Source organism: Typopeltis vanoorti, chromosome 23 (assembly GCF_054136105.1).
Source record: "Typopeltis vanoorti isolate ZY-2024b chromosome 23, IOZ_Tvanoo_1.0, whole genome shotgun sequence".
Classification (NCBI taxonomy): domain Eukaryota; kingdom Metazoa; phylum Arthropoda; class Arachnida; order Uropygi; family Thelyphonidae; genus Typopeltis; species Typopeltis vanoorti.
In genome coordinates, this window is record NC_143571.1 from 60017052 (window position 1) to 60039275 (window position 22224).

The 22224-nt window shown below is 33.9% G+C and overlaps 1 protein-coding gene and 1 long non-coding RNA gene across 2 annotated transcripts in view; one reads left to right on the top strand and one right to left on the bottom strand.

Moving 5' to 3' along the window:
* Positions 1 to 8725, top strand: part of LOC150093892 (uncharacterized) — a 39266-nt gene extending 30541 nt beyond the window's left edge. Inside the window, exon 3 of the long non-coding RNA XR_016550344.1 lies at positions 8297 to 8725. This is a non-coding gene — a long non-coding RNA (uncharacterized LOC150093892). The remainder of the gene's footprint in view (positions 1 to 8296) is intronic.
* The window catches only part of LOC150093891 (sodium/potassium-transporting ATPase subunit alpha-like), a 189530-nt gene extending 169671 nt beyond the window's left edge, over positions 1 to 19859 (bottom strand). Inside the window, exon 1 of the mRNA XM_090413198.1 lies at positions 19732 to 19859. Within this exon, the coding sequence (XP_090269324.1) occupies positions 19732 to 19764 (33 nt within the window). The 5' untranslated portion in view covers positions 19765 to 19859. The remainder of the gene's footprint in view (positions 1 to 19731) is intronic.
* Between the last annotated feature and the right edge of the window lie 2365 nt (positions 19860 to 22224).

A 22224-nucleotide genomic window follows, 5' to 3' on the forward strand; every position in this document is an offset into this window, starting at 1 on the left:
CAACAATTGTACTGCTATCCTTGCACGTATGCATGGTGTGTCGAAGTGATGGTATGGAAGAAACAAAATTGACCTTGAGACTTTTCCTTTTTTTTTTTTTTTTTGAATTGTACTGAAATTTCTGTGGTACAGTTTAGCTTTTAGAACCACTGCAAGTTCACTCCATCGTTATATTTATGTTTTATTTATCGTTATATTTATATTTACAAAAGCTACATTGCTCAAAACAATTAGGGGATATTTTAGTTTCTGTCGGATAATTATAAGCGATCGTGGTGGCACCAGTCGAGCAGAAACGCGCCTACCTAAAGCATCCCAGGTATGTTCAATTGAATTACAATCCGGTGAACAGACAGGCCAGTCCATTCGTTCAATACCTCCTTTCTCAAACCAGTCCTGTACCAAATTTTCACGGTGTGGACGAGTATTGTCATCAATAAAAATGTGGATGACAATAATCGTTGGCCAATTGCAGCAGCATGTTGACGAACTATAGGTTCCAAAATCTCATCGCCATACCTTTGGGCTGTTAAGGAAGACCGTTTCTGATAAAATAGAGATCAGTATGACCACCTATACTTATTCCAGCTCATACCATCAAACTCCCACCTTGATGTTGGGGTCTTTCACGAACCAACTGTGGATTATTTCTTTTCCACTTTCACGCCATATCAAGAGACGTCAGTTATCTGGTTGCAGACTGAACCTGGACTGGTCACTAAAAAGTGCACGAGCCCAATCCTCATTTGTTCGATTGTGGTATTCCTGTACACAAATTCTTCTGCTCTTTTGTGATTGGCAGTAAGTGGAATGCAAACCATTGGTCTTCGAGCATATAAACCTATGGTATGACGACGATTTCAAACATTTCCCGTCTCCACAAAGCGACGCGAAATTACGCTTTTAAGATACACAACACGCTTGAGCGACAATTTCCTACTTTTGTCCAATTTCTAAGTGACCAATAGCTCCAAGCCATGGATTCTGGGATATCGTGTTGCTCTGCCATTTTTAACAAAATAACGGGTGATAGGTGACACAAGTTTACAAGTGAAGTGATAATTATGCACTGTGGAAGTGAGCGCAACAGGCCACACTTTTATATCTCCCTCACATTAGCAATAGCTAACACGTTTCGACAAGTCTTAACATGATTTTGTACGCAGTTGCGTGTTCTGCACTGTTGCATGTTAAGAATATTTTAAAATAAATGTGTTATATTTGTAAATTATTTTTATAACTTTATAATTTATAAGAAAACCAAAATTTTCCCTAATTGTTTTGAGCAATATAGAATGATGGAGACATTCCGCAGTTACTCCTAGCGTAAGATTCGATAAAAATAATTACTTTATATTAATTTAAGTCCATCCTCTGAGTTTGTTGTATTTATGCAATTCCAGATACTTGTTTTCTTCTGAGTATAATTTTAAATCTTAACATAATAATTATAAATTAAAATAAAATGTAAATAGTTTTAAATTAACAATAATTTTAAATTATAAGAAAATCAACATTAAAAGTTCAATATTTACTTACATCATTTTATGTTATGATTTATATTTAAAATAAGAGATAAAAAGTGCAAAAAGCAATAAAAATCAAAGCAAAAGAAGTTCTTCAATTCTAACTCAATTTCTAATTAACCGAGATTCAAAGTTATAGTTGAAACACGCTTTGCAAAATTAAACTCTCTCTCTCTCTCTCTCTCTCTCTCTCTCTCTCTCTCTCTCTCTCTCCCTTTCTTGTGCATTATTTTGATTATTCTAAGTGAAAAACAACATATTCTAGCAAAACCAAAACATATTTTATGGTTTAATTGCTGCCATCAGAAGTCCTCGTTGAAGTGAATACTGAAATGTCTTTCTCTGTTAAAATAGTAATTTATTTTAGCTTAAATAGGCTGTAGTCGACCGATTTTTATTCATATGAAGGATTAAATTTGTATCATCACCAAGTGTTTATATACTTTTTTTTTCTCTCTGCTGTTGTAGAATAAATATGGGGGCGCTTCCTTCGTGCAGCTAATAACGATAGCCAGGCTGATCCATTCGCTGTAGGCGCCGAAGACACCATAGCAACACATTTATACAGCACGTTATACAGAAGGGAGATGTCTCAGTCGTTTTACATTTACATAGTTTTGTCGCCAGTGAAAAATATTTAATGCTGTTTCTAATAAAAATCTATAACTTTTATGAATACCTTCGAAAAACTTGAACTCAAGCAAATAAATAGCTTAAATTATGCCTCGAAGGTTAAAAGAAGTAATATTTTATAACAATAAAATATTACTTCTTTTAACCTTCTCACTCACAATAGTACATTGGTTGCACGATTTACAGATTGCGTCACACAATAAAGATATCACGACTTTTGCAATTTTTATAGTTAGATTCATATTTCATACACTTATAAATTTTTAATAAAAAAATACTAAAGAGATTTTGGCTTAGACAATTTATGGGTTTAAATTTTATATTACTGGCTTATTGCATAAAAAGTTTTTGTTTATTGTATACATTGTGTGTCTGAAAATTTAAAATAGCACTTAGATGTGTACTAAGATCATTTGATTTGTATAAATCATGTGTAAGTTACAGATAACATCATAATTCTGTGCTAGTCTTACTCTAAAAGCTATCAGAAAAAAATGAATGTTTTTTACATTATGCATTGATTTTGGAAATTTATATACTAATTAGTGCTAAAATAATGACACTAATTATACATTAACTAGAATTTATTAATGAACTATAATCTAAATTTCATAATCGTTTTGCTGTCAATATATTACATTTACAAAATACATCTTGATTTATTTATTGTTTAAAAGTCAATTTGATATACAAAATCTGAAATATACCAATTCTGTTCTTTAAAAAAATAGAGCAGAAGATATCTGCTCTCCACTCTTCGGGATCATCTCTACTAATGTGGGGATAACTCAGAATTTTCAGCTATCCTAAGATATTTTGGCTCACCGTGGGAGAAGAACACCCACTCTCCTGCAATGGGAAAGGCCTTCACCCTGCAATGGATATATAGGCTGTTTATCATCATCATCACAAATCTATTACTTTTTCTTTCCCCTGCTGTTGTAAAATTAAGTATGGGGTCCCTTTTGTAAATGCGGCTAACAACAACAGCCAGTCTGATTCATTTCGCTGTAGGTAGTCATTGGACACACGCGATATCGAATTCCATAGCAACGCATTTATGCAGTATGTTATAAATATACAAAATGTCAAGTCGTTTTACGTATAGCTTTTTGGCCAGTGAAACGTATTTTGTGCTGTTTCTGATATAAAACTATTAACATTTCAGAAACATTTGAAAAACTCTATGCTAAAGTACAGTATATAAAAGTTCATATTATACGTTTTATTAATATTATTTTTATTCATTTATTTTATTTTTGTCTGTTGCGTTAGTCTTGTTGAAACTAATCTAGAATGATATATTTCTGCAATTGGTAAGAAGTTTTGGTAAGAAATTGAGTAATGTGCTCAACTTCTTACCAAAACTGTTCTTACTGCTCCTTTATCTAAATTTCTCTTGTATAATTCAGAAGTTATCTGAACAAACGACATTTTTTTTTACTCTTTTAACATTGATCTCAACCTTGGGATTGCTGATCGATCACTTTGTGTATTTTCTCTGCGTTCATTCGGACTCAACTTTTTTGTAGTAGCTTTCTTAATCCTCATAGACTTGTTTCAACGTTTTATTCGTATCACCAAGACTCTTCTGTAATCCATTTTTCTTACATTGTATTTAAATATCTGTGATTTAAACACAGATATTTGTACAGAGTTTTAGCACTCGACTTTGCTAAAACTCTGTACAACTTGTAATCATCTTCACAGCTACTAAATATAAAAAACTAAAAGCCTCGTAGCTCAGTCGTTATATACGAAGCGCTTTGGTTGGAAAGACCTGGATTTGAATCGAGTCTAGGACGCTAAGAATCTTTATCAGAGCTTTTCATCTGAAGATGAGTTAGCCATACAGTCGATGCTGGATATTTCCTCTCGGAAGCTCCGTTTTTTTTGTCTTGCAAACCGGCCAGAAGAAGACACAGTTTATTTACATACAAAGAATACTTATAAGCAAGGCATAGAGTTAACCGTCTTATGCTAGAATTATGGTTACGAAATCCAAGGGTATACTTGGAATATGATGAACGATTAAGTGCCTGTTAGAACCACTGATGGTGATGATCAAAAATAAAAAAGTAGTCCAATGAATACGTATTCTATTCAAACCGTATCTACACTAAATATTTCTATTCATTGCATATATGTCGCTCAGTAAGATCATCCAAGTCATTCGAAAGTCCTCGTTTTCCATTTTTTTTCTACTTGAATACGTCAGTTTTCTTTCTAGTAGACTCTTTCATGTTCTTCAATTCGGTTCGATTCAAGCTAGTTTGTTCTCTTGATAAATTCTTTTTTCCAGGATGTAAGGGGCGACCGATATTTGTTGTCGCTCTGTAGTTCATTTTCTTTTCTAAGACATTAAAAGTTACCTAGGTCTTGGTATGGTGCGTTGCTGTCGGTATCCTCATGCATCTAATTTCTGTTTACCTGTGGGGTTACTAGTAATATGACGCAACCGGTTTCATAGTTCTCATGAAATCTGCTGTTTGGTAATGAGGAGAATCCCTCGTCCTTCCCCTCACCAGAAAAAAGTGTGAATGATCCCAGTAGGTGAAAGTTTAATTTCGTTCAAAAGTATCGTTTAGAGATTCCATAGCTGTTCCTCACCTGTGTTCGCCTCGAATACCACCTCGTTACTAAGAGTTCATATTTCGTTTCGTAAAACGTTTGCATTTTTATTACTAGTTCTTAATTTTATAAATGCTTGGACAGCTGTCTAACTTAAAGTATTTGAATTATACTGCTTCGAACATGATTACATTGCATTCAAAGGAGGATGTATTAGCAGCTCTTATTTGTTCATATGGCCTATGATCTTATTGCGGTATCATTTAGGTTAGAAGCTACTACACAATGTAAGCAGCGATCTGGTAAAGTCATTCTTCTTGTTTTACGAAACGAAATATGAACTCTTAGTAACGAGGTAGTATTCGAGGCGAACACAGATGAAAGGTGAGGAACAGCCTATGAAATCTCTAAAACGCCATGCCTGAGTATTTATAAATTGGAAAAGATTAAGTTCTCATATAACAATGTTTGATATCGTGCTGATAAAACTGTTAAGATGGAAAACTAAACTATTTATAAGATTTTAGGCATCATTTACAAGAATCTGATTGTACAGTAGCGAACAAATTAATCCAACAAAGCTGAATTTTCATCATAATTTTGGTTTTCATTAACTATTTTCAGTTTTGGTTTTATTTAACTATTTTGGTTGAAAGTTGCGTGTTTTAACTGTCTCTACGATGTTTATTAAGAGTGTTGTGCATTTTCAATAGTGTAAACAAGTTGACATTCGTAGAGTTTTATTCAAATTTGTGTAGCAATAAAATAAATACATCTCCAAGAAAGTGTTCAAAAACATGTATTCTTTCACAGCACATATCTACGACTCAAAAACAAATTGCCAATAAGTATGTTAACTTGGGTACTGTTAATGCAATTTTAAAGAGGTTTAGGGAGACAGGTACCTTTTCTCCTCACAGAAAAGCAAACTGTGGGCGAAAAAGGAAAAAAAAAAGGAAAACTGCACTTATTTAAGATCGCTTACTAGCTAGAAAAAGCAAAATGGAGGTAATGTTTCTGACATGACAGTCCGTCGAAGATTGTTCGAAGTAGGGAGGACTGCCCAAAGACCAAAAAAAGACATCTGTTTACGAAGGCTATGCAGAAAAAGAGGCTCCAGTGTGCAAACGTGTACGAAGATTGAACTGTTGAGAAGTGGAAGAAGGTCATATTCTCAGATGAGAGCCATTTCTTTGTCTAAGGAGAGCGAGTAATCAGCGGCTGAGAAGACTTCCTGCCCACCATCAACAAGCTCCTAAATTCCCAGCTAAAATATATGTTCTGGGGTTGTTTTACACACGACAGTATGATGAAAAGTAACAATACATAAAATATTGGAGAAAAGAGTGGTCCCAGAGATCCAGAAAGACAAAAAAACTCATCTTCCAACAGGATCTCTCTCCATGCTACACTTCAAAAAAAAAGTGAAAGAGTTCCTCAAAAATCACAATATCCAATTGTTTCAGTGGCCAGGTAACTCTCCTGACATTAACTGAATCGAAAATTTGTGGGCCATAGTGAAAAGAGATTACGAAAATCAAACTGTGATAGAAATAATAACTTAATACAAACCGTTATACAAGTATGGTTTCGAAATGCAGAAATAAGCAAAATGTGTCCTACTTTGGTGGAGTCAGTGCCTAAGCTAGTTAATGAACTCATTAGGAACAGAGGAGCGCATAGAAATTATTAGGCAAAGTTGGAGTTAAATTTTTGTACTTATTTTCTTGCAAAATTAAAATTTTTCTTTCGAATGCGAGTGTTCGGATTAATTTGATCGCTACTGGAGGAGAGCACTTTTAAAGACGTTGTGTAGATGTCTCCTCTTCCTATAACCGCCTGGTGCGTACGGTTCATTTACTTTCTAAATTTCAGTCTTTAACTGGAATGGACAGTTCCATCCACTATTCTACAGAATGATATTGTGCAAACTGTTCGTTTTATATAATTATAGTTGTGTCATTACTAAATAGATGAAGAGCAAAAGGCTTCAATTCGGCGACATAACTTATTTAAGTTAAGGGATGTTACATCCCATAGTGTTTCTTAACCGAATAAGAAACTGAAAGAGTTTCATGCCGAATATAGAAACTATATAAAGTTCGGCGATTCCAAGCGTAAGCAAATACCTGGATAGTGCAGCAACTGATCCTTAAGGTAGTGCAAGCTGAGGCAACTCATAGCAAAGGTGGAGCAAGATCCGATCACTATTCTTGATATTTACCCATAATGTGAACTGAGCTCCTAGGAGCTGTATTACTGTTCTACATTATGAGGGAAGGTCACTACACAGACCGGTTTCAACCTTTATTGAGGTGTATTTAAGTAAAGACCTCTCTAAAAATTAGGACGATCCCTTGACCACTCAATAGTGGCCGAAAGACCGTCCAACTCAGCGTTGTTCAACTCAGTGATAGACTCACTCCGTCACCGAGAAGAACTTCTCAGCGTTGGCTCTACCCAGTGGCAGGCTCACCCCACCACCAAGCAGAGCCATAATCTCAGCGGTGGCTCTACTCAGAGACAGGCGAAAACCTATCCCAAGCAGAACCTCTCATACATAATATATATATATATATATATGTATTTTACCTTGAGTATAATAAATGTTAAAGATACCAAGCTATTTTAAACCTGGTTTTACTCCATTTATATCTCCTCCTGAGATTTTTTATTTAATAAGGTTAAAACACCTTATGGTAACTTGTTCTGGTAAAATACTTATAAGCTCTGTATTACTAAGATCTTGGTATTTCTAGCCTGGCTAAAGGTTGAAACCGGTCTGGGTACGCTGGGTAGTGACCTTCCTCATAATGTAGAACAGTAATACAGCTCCTAGGAGCTAAGTTCACATTATGGGTAAATATCAAGAATAGTGATCGGAGCTTGCTCAACCTTTGCTATGAGTTGCCTCAGCTTGCACTGCCTTAAGGATCAGTTGCTGCACTATCCAGGTATTTGCTTACGCTTGGAACCGCCGAACTTTATATAGTTTCTATATTCGGCATGAAACTCTTTGAGTTTCTTATTCGGTTAAGAAACAATATGGGATGCACGTAATATCCCTTAACTTAAATAAGTTGTGTCATTATTTTAAATGTTATGTGGATAAAGATAAGTTAATAAATTCTATATAAAAACGTTTCTACATTCGACATAATGAATGTCGAATGCAGTATTATTGAAGTTTGATCGTTTATCCATTTATTTTTAAATAGGTCGCATGGAAATATATAGAAATATAGGAGGTCAGCAGTCGGACTTCAGAATGACCTCCTATATTTCTATATATTTCCATCTATATCATTTTAACCATAAAAATTGAAACGAACATGAGCATATTAAATGAATAGATCATTCTTGTGTCATATACTGATGATGCTTTGAATTTAAGAGCTCTTTACATATATTTCTGTATACATCAAGCGATAGCATCCTGAGATCATTGATTAATGAATGATCACAGATCTTAGAGTTATATTTTATTTAGCTGAATTGTTCCCGTATGGAATAAAAGTCTAAAAACGGTTAGCTTGCTGAGAGGTCTCTCCATTTTTTAACTCTAGATCGGTTGTTAATCACAGAGGTCTCCACAAAGAACAACTGTATGGGAAAAAAAATCATCTGCAAGTAAGAGGAATGAATGTGACCACTCAGCCATTATTTCCAGAGAAGAACAATAGCTTCTGCTTCATAGAAAAACATGTGTCCCTGATGATATCGACTGTAAGGTCGCTGTATTTAAAATTATTAATGTTTTATTTTATTTATTTTAGAAACGGGAAGCAGGCAGCTGTAAGATTGTCCATTATTGTCAGTTCAAAATATGTAATTACTGTCTCTGTCTCTCAATATTTAATAGCAGTTAAAAGCAGCTAAAACTGGCTTGCAATTACTGAAATGAAGGCTTTATAATAGCTACAAGTTTTCTGTCATGCACAAAAAAGCAATGTACCGTCCTTTCTTAAATAAATGACGCATTTTGGTACAGGTAATCTTTTTCAAAATATCAACCTAAATTTAATTTTGGCCCCTATTTCAACCGCTCTATCATTTTACATTCATTGAAATTTCTATTTCAAAGTTTGTCCATCGTTTACTGTATTCGTGTTTCAATTTGTAAGCACAAGTCGAGTGTTGATACTCGTAATAGCAAACGCGATGCACTGTTTTTAAAATATTCTGATCAGAAATTATCAAGTAAATTTATGCATAAATGATTCCCCCCCCCCACACACACAGAATAAGCTTGTATTTAAACAAATTCGCATACTGAACGTGCGTTAACGGAAATTCACAGACAAATTTTATGTGTCGATGGATCACCATTAACCTAGAATTTTTATCACATGTAAGTGATAGAAATTCTAGGTAAGTACGGTCCTGAGATACTTCAAAAGTTATTGAAACATTAAATCACTCTAGCGCTCAAATATAAGAGACAAAGCAGCTTTTTTTATCGTTATCATTATTATCATTATTTTAAAAGTATGGTGTTTCTGACGACCGTGGTCCTGGAACCTATTTTGGTAATTTACATCAATATACCATAACTGTATTAAAATATATGATCAGTTTTATTTTAAAAAGTAAAATGAACAAAATAAAAATAAAAAGCACTAAAAAATTAACAAAATTAACTTGCAATAATGCAATATACAAAACCAACTTCCGTATTCAAATACTTATGTACGATTGCAACTATTAATATGCAGTTGAAGCAGTTAATAAAGATACATAATGTGACAAGTAAACTTTACTGACATGAGGTCCTGGACTATTGTGAGGAGGACGTCCCTTGACCTCACCCGACGCTCCAGTTCATCCCACAGATGTTCAATAGGGTTGATATCAGGACGCTGTGCAAGCTAGCCAAATATGGTGACCTTCGTGTCCACAAGCCACGCAGTTATAGCAGCTGCCTTGTGACACAGTACATTGTCTTGCTGAAAAAGATAATGGTCAATTTCGTAGAAACGCCACAAAGTAGGAAGTATTGCATTGTCCAGAATGTTCAACTACTTCTCACAGTTCAGTGGAACCACAAACAGAGATCCAGCACCAAACCAGGTAAGATAGGGCCATACCATCACACCCCCACCTCCGGATTTCATAGTTGGGATTACGCACTCTATAAAACAGCTTTCCAAGCTTCCACATCCCACTGTAGATGCTCTTTGCGAAGATTACGCTGCATGTTCGCGTAATGTAGGCCTTGCATATTTTGGTCTACCATCGAAACCAATGTTGAGAACCGCGGTTCTGAATGTTTTTGTGCAGATTCTTGCCCCATACTCCTCATTCAACGTTTTGTCCGACGAATGACAGTTTTTACATACTATTCTTCGTAGCAGCCATTCCGTCAAGTTCGGCGAGTGTGGTGGGTCGTCCACTGCTAGTAGCACTTGCAGTTGACTCCCTGCGCTCCCATCCCATCAGTATAATATCATTATTTGTTGACCTTGGATGGCCCAATTTGTCAACAATTTGCCGAACAGATAGGCCTGCAACATAGCATCCGATTACAACGCCTCTTTCTCTTTCAAACCCCGTCAGTTCCGTTCTCGCAGCCATTTCAGACAGACACAATTGCACTGACTTGACAGCATCATATTCCTCCAGTTTTTACTGGATACAAACACGTGACTCGTTACATGGTGATACACTTAGGCCATGGGGTGTCCGTTGACTTCTTTCGAAGCAGTGTATACTGTGAATGGGTCTTAAACTCTGAGCAGTAAGCAGCAGAATGATTGAAAAATGAAGAGATACCTCTACATTGTCCAGATATCTAAACAAAAATGTCATCATTGGTATCTTGTCTGTATAATAATAAGAATTTTTAAGTTATTCAATATAACAAACGATTTTTATAATTGTTTAAAATTTTTTCTTCAGAAAAATCTTATGATAATTACAGATACATTGCATTTACTATTAAGACGTTTCTTCTTTCGATTATGAAACTTAAAGGTAAGGTTAAGGTTGTATGAATTAATAAGTTGCTTTGAATAATATAACTAACGTCAAGTATACCAAATACTCCCTTAACAGTGATTAAACACCAAGCAGTCTGAAATATCTCGGATATTTCAGAATTTCAATATTTCTTTTTAGAAGTGTGTCTTTAGAGCGCCTTTTAACTATGTAGTCACTAATTGTTATTCGACCCGACCCTCTATCATTTCGAGTAAAGTCAGCTAATTTAAGATCTGCTTGAGCAAGAAAGAAGAGTGTGTGTGTGTGTGTGTGTGTGTGTGTGTGTGTGTGTGTGTGTGTGTGTGTGTGTGTGTGTGTGTGTGTGTGTGTGTGTGTGTGTGTGTGTGTGTGTGTGTGTGTGTGTGTGTGTGTGTGTGTGTGTGTGTGTGTGTGTGTGTGTGTGTGAGAGAGAGAGAGAGAGAGAGAGAGAGAATCTGACTAATTAATTCTCTACTCAATTTACAAAAGTAATGCAGATAACTTTTGCTGAGAGTTTGTCTATTAGTCTGGTACTTTACAGTAAAGTTCTCATTAGCGGGGATGGAAGGAATTTCGAAATTAGTTCAGGGAGAAAGCTCACACGAAGATAATCAGTGTCATTTGGGCATTCCTTGAATAGATTGAGGTATTCCACAACATTAAGCATTTTAAGATGTACCCACATTGCACAGATATTGAGATTTTAAATTTTGTAGAGATACCACAATATATATATATATATATATATATATATATATATATATATATATATATATATATATATATATATATATATATATATATATATATATATATATATATATATATATATATATATATCCAAACGCTTAGAAGCAGAAAATGAATAAAGCATCAAATCTGGATTATATTTCAAACTACGTTTTAATTTCCATTAACTCAATAATTACATTTTATATACTTCGTAGTCTATAAACTCTATAAACTGTGCATTTATGACCATTATAATCATTCATTTAATTTCCATTAACTGAATAATTACCGATTATGTATTTAATAGTATATAATCTGTACATAATTATGATTATTATAATAATTAAAATATAATTTCTCTCTCTCTCTCTGTAATGATTATTGAACAATTACAGTTAGATTGGATTATATTGCAAAGTATAGCATAACTTAATGAAAGAGACGCTTCTTTATTATGTAATACTACATTTTTTTTTTCTCTGAAGTCATCCGCTTTGGATTTGACATTTGAGTTCTATGATCGATGTGCAATTTTTTTTCTAACGTTCTCAAAATAGCAGTACGTACAAAGATGTATAACTTAAGAGTCAAATTTCATGTTTAAATTATTCGGTACTGTTTGGATTATCCAGGTTTCATGCAAAATCTTTTGGAGGTCAAGGTATGAACCGCCATGTTAGTACCATAGCCTTGAATATTAACTCTCTCACTTTCTTTCATTCATTCTTGCCATGCGATTTTCTGTTAAGGTGCTATTTATTCTTAAATTAATGGTACTAATTAATTTAGTATTATTTAATACTAAATAATAGTATTAACTGGAGCTCCTCTCCTCCCCACTTTTGATCTATTTTTTACCTAAATTACGATTATCTAAGTCGAATGTTTTGATACCGAATTTTTGAGTTTTTTACAGGAATTAATCATTCTGCACATATAACAATATGCTTCAGTTGGAATATCGAAAAAGGTGATCTTATATAAAGATATACTTGGTTTTTGATTCAAGAAAAAAAAAAAAAGGAAAGAAATCCGAAAGAATAAAATGTATGCGAAAAGTGGTTATTGTAATCTTTCTTGTTTTATTAAAAGAATAAAAAAGAAAGATGCTTCCTTAGCCCTTCTTGAGAAAATCTTTTTCCATCTCATCCCCTTCTCCCTTCGTTAACAATTTAAATGATTATCTGGAGGAGAAAGTTTTGACTTGCTGATATTTACTCCTTCTACACATACACATACTAAGAAAAAAAAAAAAAAAAACATGAAGGAATTATGAAAATGAAGGTGCTGCAGTTCTCATGTTATCCGCATATGTCATATGTCTTGTCGAGTCAGTCGAATACGAATCTACATAGGCTCAATAATGCTTCTTATGTTTTACACCTCCACAGCAAAGTTTTTTTTTTTTTTTTTGAGAACACGAACCACGAAATATTAGCAAAAGTACTATTTCTTTTATACATTTAATGTCCATTAATAGCCTTAATATATATTTATTTCTTTTAATATAGTATTTTTTTCCAATAATCCTCTTAAATCGTGGGTTCCATAGAATAGGGACAAGGTACACTATTATTTTAGAAATAAAAATAATATATGGGGTGATCTTTTCTTATAGAAAAAAATATGTTGCATTACTAAGCTATAAATTCAATTTCTTTAATTATTTAAAATTATATATATATATATATATATATATATATATATATATACAGTATATATATATAAAGAGTGAATGACTAGAACCGAGAGAAATGAAAACAAAGTTTATTAGTACTTAAAAAAGAAATAACCAGTAAAAAAACATGGAGGAAATAACTGTAAACAACACGGAAAGTTAGTGTATGTATATTCAACGTTGATGTCGGCGCACTCAATGAAACCAACAAGGGAACAGTTTTGAATGCGCAGATTTCAACGTTGAAATATACATACACTAATTTTCCGTGTTGTTTACAGTTATTTCCTCCATGTTTTTTACTGTTTTTTTTTTTTTTAAATGTGCACCTGACGAAGGCTGATACAAGCACTGAAACTAGTTGTGTAGTATTAATAAACATTGTTTTCATTTCTCTCGGTTCTAGTCATTCAATCTTTTTATAAAAATGTATAACAACCGAGTAAATCAATCTTCATACATACATATATACTGTATGTAAATTCCATAATATAACTAGCATTTTAAACAGCTGTTGCTATTTCTCTGGTTTAAAAATATATTTTTGTTTAGCCATAATTTAATTTATACCATTCGACCAAGCTACAAACCATGTAAGAAAAGGTGTAATAAATAAAAAATTGGCAAATAATGATCATGTTATATATATTATTAAATTTGAATAATTTTAATGGAATCAAAAAAGATGTGCATTTTTCTATTTATTTACATTAACAGAAAACATTTTTGAATTTTTAGTACGCCTTTGATATCAAGTTTAACTATTCATTAAATGATTTCTCATAATAGAAGGTGGTTGTGATCCAACTAAGTTGCTTCATTTTCGATTTTCTGATGAAATTAAAATAGATTATATAGCTATAGGCAAGATTAACTGAAAGCATTAACACACTTCAGAATGATTGACTGAAGCTTTTATAAAGGCTACAAAAAAGCAATTAAGTCAATTAAAGTATAGTGCTTTTGATCTACGGAAGAAAAGAAATTCCAGATGGCGCTTTGAAATAAATATTAGCGGAGGGAAATAAACGCTTAAACGAACGCGATACGTAGAAAGTTATTTTCTTGCCAAGAATGAAACTAACCGAAATTTTGGATCGTAGCCAGTTTCAGTAAAAGCTAACGCAGAGTCTCTGCAGACGATCTACTTGGCGAAGGTACAGAAGATATTATGTGATTAATTGGTCGTAAGGGATACGAACTGCTGGAATACAAAAAGTAAAAAATAAAATAAAAATGGATAAACAGAGTCCTTAGTATGGGTGCGGCACAGGTTCGTTTTGAATTATAATATTCTTTCGATCGTTGCGAAATTGATGAGTCATGATTAGACTTTCATTATGAACAGTTTAGACACGATTTGCTTAAATGAGGTTTCAAAAAAATATCAATACTAACTTTGTTATTCCAATAAGATCAAGTCATGGTTATAATGCATAATGAAGATTTCATGAAAATAATTCAGTGTCAAACTGGCTATTTGATCATACAAATTTTGTTTATTTTTTGTCGTTAAATTACAAAATAAACAAAAATTCCCTTGCTGTATAGACACTGTTCAACAATGGAAAATTTTCTTGCACAAGTCAGTGAAGATCTCTTTGGTTGATTTTTTTTTTTTAATTTTCCATCATGGCTGTTTAATGATCGTAGTGTTGGTATAAGTCTCTCTCTCTCTCTCTCTCTCTCTCTTTGAGATTTTTCTTTGGAAGCGAGAGCCTGTTTTGTCTTGAATTTGACTGCTCAGAGCTTAGACTGTAATAACACCTTAAGTACTTCTCTTCCTGTCCTTTACACTGCGTGCTGTGCAATCAGTTTTCAAAGAAATAATACCCACTTAATTATTTTTTGAAAACACAAAAGAAATGATGATGATGAAGTAAACTCTGCCAGTCGCTGTCGAGCACTGCATAGCTTTTCTTAAAAGGTGTTGTTCGGTGGGTATCTTAAAGGTTTCTCTCTCTCTCTCTCTCTCTCAAAAAAAAAAAAAAAAAAAGTTTAGCTTGTGCATAAAAAGGGAATTTTAAAATTTTAATGTATACTATGTGATATCAAATTAAGATTTGATAGCAACACAAATTAGTGCGAATTCTCACATGCACACAATTAAACATAATAATGGAAACCTTTATTAACTGTATTACAATTTTTCAGATCTGTTATTACGCATATAAAAGTGAAGGATTAGTAAAAACAAAGATATCATACTATTACGTTAAATATCAATATAAAAAATACAGATAAACATGATTTTTTATGATGATTTTAATATAACTTTTTAAAATTTTTAAAAGTTTTAACAAATTAATTAAAATTTTAAATTAATGATGGATGTCTACTTCAATCTCGAACAGGTTCGGTTTAGTTTGGTTTATTTGGATTTACGGCCGAAGCAACGCAGGCCATAAGGCCGGTGTTATTATGTCAGTTAACTGCGTCTGTTCTAGTGGCCGGTTTGCCTATTTTGCGGGAAGAAAGCCCTGAGTTTCCGGACGGGAAAAACTTGCCATCTCCGGGCTTGTTCTCATTAAGCAACCTAAGTTCTCTAATGAAATTAGATATTAAAAAGAGAAGAGAGTTGGTCACACTTGTCAATCCAAATTTTTATTTCTATTTACTTTTTTATTTTTTACCAAGATCCTTCGTTCCAACACGTAGACCTTTCTTCTCTTTATGAAGTAATAGTAGTCATAAGTAGTACAATAAGTATGGAATTAATTGGCAAGGAAATAGAAATATAGTCAGTCCTCGACTTACGTCCACTCATACATAAAAAAATTCTTTTGCTCTGGCTGTTGATACTGCTGGAGACTCCGTAGCTCAGTCAGTCGCCCGTAGCCCTTTCAGACCAAAGAGAGAGAGAGAAAGCTTAAGAACAAGCAGAAACTGATCCTCCCCACAAAAAAGGAATTCACTATGAAAACATTGGCAGAGGGAGCCTCTGTTAATAAGACATTTCAGATGAGGAAATCGAACCAACATGGAAAGGCGCCCTGCAATTGCTTGATACAGAGAAATTTATGCAAAAAAGAAATGGCAAACTATGCAGACTAATTTAGACATAATGTACATAGTTTTAAAGAAATTCACCTCTTCTGCTGCCATCTCATCCCCTGAAGATGAGCCTAAACTTTCCATAATTATGAATGCAGCAAATCATCATCATCAGAATATGCACATTGTTGCAATTCCTGAATTTAAAGAATTGTTGCTTACTTAGCCTTCTCTGTCTCTTGTGATGAATCTTTCAAATAATAAATCTTCAGCTTTGTAAAACTACTTTTGCTCATCACATTCCACACGCTTACATTTAATATTTAAATTTGCAAACATTTATAACATAAAGGGGTTGCATCTGCTAACTTTAAGCGTGATTTTACTAACATTTATTACTGTAAATTATAATTATTTAATCCTTCAACTGTAAGCAAACAAAGTTTACGCATGAAATATCTTCACGACTTGGCTACTTGCTTACATTAAATAAAGGATTAAAAATGAATATAATTTCTCATATCATCTTCCTTTTACCCTCTTTTACTTTGCGGTGTCGAGGGTTTTATTAATCATCGGACCACAAACCGTTCACAGGATAAGCTGGTCAGCCTCTGTCCTGTAGTGTTGGGTTCTCAAGGGCGGTTTGCCTGCTTTGTGGGATAAAAAAACCCCATGATAAAATGGGGAAAAAACCCCACTATCCACGCCTAACTTGGCTATTGCTGAGGAAGATCCTTCACTTCTTCACGTCACCGACGGGAATCGAACCTAGGACACTCCTTCCCCGGGCATATGGTTGCGAAGCCCACAGCCACTAGGCTAACCGCGCGGACATATAGTTTTTTGTCAAGTATAATGCATTTTATAATAAAGGTAAATAAATTAAAAAATCTTCTTTAATCTAAATTATTTAAATAATAAGTTAATAAACCATATTACTAATTCTATATATATATATGATCTGCATTTTTACTGATATTTGTGTGGAGAGTGGTGTTATGCTTGGTGGTAGATTTTTTCTGTTACAGAGAGTGGCGGCTACCTCTGAGTGTCCTATCTATGAGAGATTTATATCGATAAAGATGAGTTTAGTGATATTTTGAGATAAGTGATCTTGTAGATCACTCCAGTTTCTGAATAGTCACGCCTCATTTTAACAGTGTCCGCGCGGTTAGCCTAGTGACTTTGCGCTTCGCAACCATATGACTAGGGAAGGAGTGTCCCAGGTTCGATTCCCGTCGAAGACGTGAGGAATTTGAGGATCTTCCTCAGCCATAGCCAAGTTAGCCGGTCTTGGGAGCGGGCAGTAGGTTTTTTCCGCCAGTTTATCTGGCGTTTTTCATCCCGCAAGCAGGCAAACCGGCCCCGTGAACACACACACACGGATCTACAGCCAAAAATACTTAACCCGCCATGAGGGGGCTCACCTCGCCCCAATAGAGAGGGGAGAGAAAAAGGGAGGAAACTCCATACGAATAAATAAATACATAAATTTTAACAGTACCTCAACATGTATCGAAACTAGTCTGGGTAGTGACCCCCTCCCATAATGTATAGTAATATACCTATCCTTAGAAGTGTGCCTTGCATTATGGGATACTAAAGCGATGGATGTTAAGTCAACAACCTCTATATACACGTAGCGTAGTCGTAAGGATACTTCAAGTCCAAACATTGTTTGCTTAGCAAAGAATTAAAGAAAAATATGATTACGGCAGAAATAACCAAGGCCAGAAATATTATGTTAATATATTTTAAATTTTAAATTACCAAATATTTTAAATTATCTCAGATGATCAAAATTAGCATATTTTAAACTATTTTTACATTTTATAAATCAATAGAATATTTATTACGGAAACTCTTTGAATTATTTAAATAAAAAAATGATATAATAAACATTTTTCTAAGATTGCGAGGAACTTCTTCCTAAGAAGTGGAACCTTCACTGTATAAAGTTTAGAAACAGCTATCCAGTAGTCGATTTATATTATTCCTATTTAGAAATACGGTGGGAATTCGCAGACGAGAACAAAGTAAAAACGTTTTGTTTATCTTCAATTATATCAGTCAAAGAGTTGAATTCCTTTCTAAAACACCAAAAGAAATGTTTTCATATCTTTTTATCAGCATTTCCTAGACTACCACTTTGCTGTAACTGATAGCGCTTGGCTCGTATATCGATTTATTTCGAGACGGATTTATCTAAACAGATAAAGAACGACAATGCTAAAGAATGTGATACGCAATTACAGTTGTCACTTTTACTGCCTTTTTATCTCAAGGATTTTATTTTTATCTCTATCTCAATATTTTTCGGATTTTTTTTTTTTTCTGAAAGCAACTCGGTGGCATATATTTCAACAAAAGAGCAGTAAAATTTATTGGTGGAGTTTGTGCTCTTTGATTTTATTGTTGAATTATTTTTTTTCCAGATAGCTTGGCTTGATATTACTTTCCAAACCAATCTATATTTATCACGATATATCCGAGAAGTTAAATGTTATCTTAATCAGTTAGAATAAATTTAGATGTATAATAAATTATATCTATAAAGAAGTCATCGCGTTTGAAGATTAGTTTTTACATTGGATTACCATGTTTTTATTTTTTTAAAAATGATGCAATAAAGAAACTGTGTCCTTAATGTACTGTATCCTTGGCCTAAGAATTCGATTGTATTATCATAATGACTCTAATACAATTCGAAATATAATACTTTCTTTATTAGCTGCACCAACAAAATGTTCATCCATGCATAAACTTGTTTTCGATAAGATAATGACTGCATCTCGACCACCATATGAGACCGGCTAACTTTTATTAAACCCTCTACCACCTTTAGTCGAAAGTTTTTTTTCACTCGGAAACATGGGGTTTTTTCGTCCCTTAGAATAGGCAAACAGGTCCTGTGAACACTACGGATTTACAGCCATCAATATTTACGAGAATATGTGAAAGAGATGGGTCCTCACCACATGTCGTTACGCTCGTAGTCGACCATGAGTCACCATCGTGGCAGTCAACCTCCTAGATAGGAGACGACACATGAATGAGATGGAGACTTTTGGCTTTGGGTATGAACAACTGCATGTTATCATATTGAGAGTGGGAAATAAAAATAAAAATAAAATAAAAAATAAAACTTGTGTTAACTCTAACAAAACAGCAGACAAACTATAAATATTGTCTTTCTACTATTTGAACTAGAACTTTCAACTGTCGCTCTTTTATTACGAAGAATTTTTTTTTATGCTTCGAAACTAAAAACGGTATAAATGTTCATGTTATAAAATAATAATAATTATAAGCATAATAATAAATAATTGGACCCAAACAATTCCTAAATTTTTGTATATACAAAATATTTGAATGAACAATAATGTAACTATAATCCTCTCCCCCATCCCAATGAACACCATCTCTCTAAAATCCCATTTTTTTAAATATTCTTAGTACATATGCTTTCTGATAATACTAAAGACCCAACAGCAAGGCGCCTGTAAAAATACAAATAAATATTTCTTCTCCTTATATTACAAAAAAATAAAATAAACATTTAACAATAATAATTAATAAATAATCTAAATAGCACGACTGATAAATAAAATTTTTTTACAAATTTATTGTACAAACCCTTCTAACGATGAATTCTGGTAAACTCGTCATATAGCAGGACAATCAGCTTCGCTTAAAAAGCATACCGTACTTTCTTTTAGATTTGATGTTAATTTTACGGATTTTGTTTTGAGCTGATATTACATTTCTGATTAATACTCACGCGTGCAATCACTTCCTCGTTACATCATGAGTGAACGATGCAATAACGCTATTTGTGTGAGTTCCGTATTTGTTACTATTTCGAAAACAATAACACGTAATTTTTTTGTTTGTTTTTTTTTGCGAAAAATATTAAAATTATGTCGTAAAAATTAATGGAATCATATTCAGCATAAGTAGTTATTAGAATTATATAACTATATTAACAATATATCTTAATGATATCGATAATGTCATTATAATAGACAGCGATAATGTGTTTTATTGCAGAATATTTAATAAAATATCTCAATAATTATAAAAGCAAAATGTTTACAGTGCTATTACACAACCATTAACTCAATAATATTCAGCTACAAATATGGTTCTCTGGAGTTTCGAAACCGTTCTTTAATGTCTCGTTAGGTATTTCAAACTATTCTCTGGAACCTATCTTTCTGCATTAATGGTGATATTAATGGCTATCGTAAGAATTATGATTTTAAAATAATTAAAAATATAATATGAGTTTGAAAGTCCGCGCGGTTAGCCTAGTGACTGTGCGCTTCGCAACCATATGCCTGGGGAAGGAGTGTCCTAGGTTCGATTCCCATCGGTGACCCGAGAAGCTGAAGGATCTTTCTCAGTCATAGCCAAGTTAGCGTGGACAGCAGGGTTTTTCCCCAGTTTATTGTGGGATTTTTCATCACACAAAGCAGGCAAACCCGCCTTGAGAACTCAACACTACAGGACAGAGGATACTCCGAGGCGTAGGGCTGACCACCTTATCCTCTGAACGGCTTGAGGTCCGATGATTAATAAACCCTCGACACCGCAGGGTAAAAAGGAAGATGAGATGGTAAACATACTCAACTATGGACATTTTTGAAAGAACATTCTAAAAATGTCCATAGTTGAGTATGTTTACCATAGTTTATTATGGTGTCCATAGTATGTTTATTGTAGTTGATTATAATGTCAATAATTGAGTATGTAATCCCATTCTTGACAAAGGTGATAACTCGCCTGCAAATATTTTTATAATCTCCGATAACGAAAGCGAGACAGTTGTTGATCTTATTAGATAAATAAATAGGTAAACATAACATGCGATGTGAGCACAAACAATAAGTCAGTGAACTGACAACAGATAGATGTAACTGAAATAATTACCACTATATGAATAGAATAGCCACCATAGTGAAATTAGAGCAACTGGATATTGCGCTCTTCAGTTGGAAAGGATCTGAGTTTGGTTCTCGTCGTGACAAGAGGAATCATTATATGAGGTTTTTCAATCGAAAGTGAGTTAGCCGATCTCATACTGAAGTAGCAGGATTTTTTGACACCCGGAAACTCGAGTTTTTCATTCTACATACAGACAAATCGGCCAAGAGAACAAACGCAACTTACAGACACACCATACAATTGGAGATGGTGGGCGCTAGATGGCGTTGAGTGTAATTTTAGGATTAGATAGGGGATGGTGAGTTGCGTGTAGTGGAGTAGGATGCCCTCCTACGGTGAGTACATGGAGGTGTCACGTAGTAGTAATCATAATAATAATAGACGAGCCCTTTGGATGAAAAGAAAGTTCGAATCCCATGTTTGACGTGAATAACTTTTATCAGATCTTTTCAATCAAATGAGAAATTATCCGGTCTCATAGAGATGGAGGACTTTATTTCCCGGAACTCGGGGTTTTTGTCCATCAAAACAGGCAAACTGTACTTGTCTTTAAGAGATACAATACAGGAGTGACATGTGGGCTGCATTAATTTGCCGTGACCCCTAATCAAGGTACCCTATCCGTCGTAAGGTGCTAATGGATTGCAGAAGATATGCATAGAATCAACCGTGTAGGTAACTGCATATAAATAGGAAGTGAACATTATATATAGGAACTATATAATAATAACCGAAATGGTTTCCATTCTGATTGACCGAATTGGTTTTGGATAGACTTACAATATATGTGTGGGGGGGAGGGGGGGGAATACGTCTTGCAATTTGCATTTTTTTTAATAGAGGGAAAAGTAGGTATTTACATGCACTTTATTTTTTGAAATAAGATGTAAATGCATTTTTTATGGCAATCCCCCCCCCCTTCCCAATGAAAGGTTAGAAATTAATAGCATATTATTCAGTACTGTCGTGGGCTAAATTTGGATAAATCCTGCTATAGAGACCAAGCTTAAATGTTTTTCAAGCATTCATATCAACATAGAATCACGCCGGGGAAAAAAATCATCCACCGAATAAATAAAGCTTTCACAAACACCTATGCCACAGCCTGGTTAGAACTCGCGGCCTGTGGTTTGGAGAACGGAGATGGTATTATTCACATGGCCAACTATGCTAACGATAAAT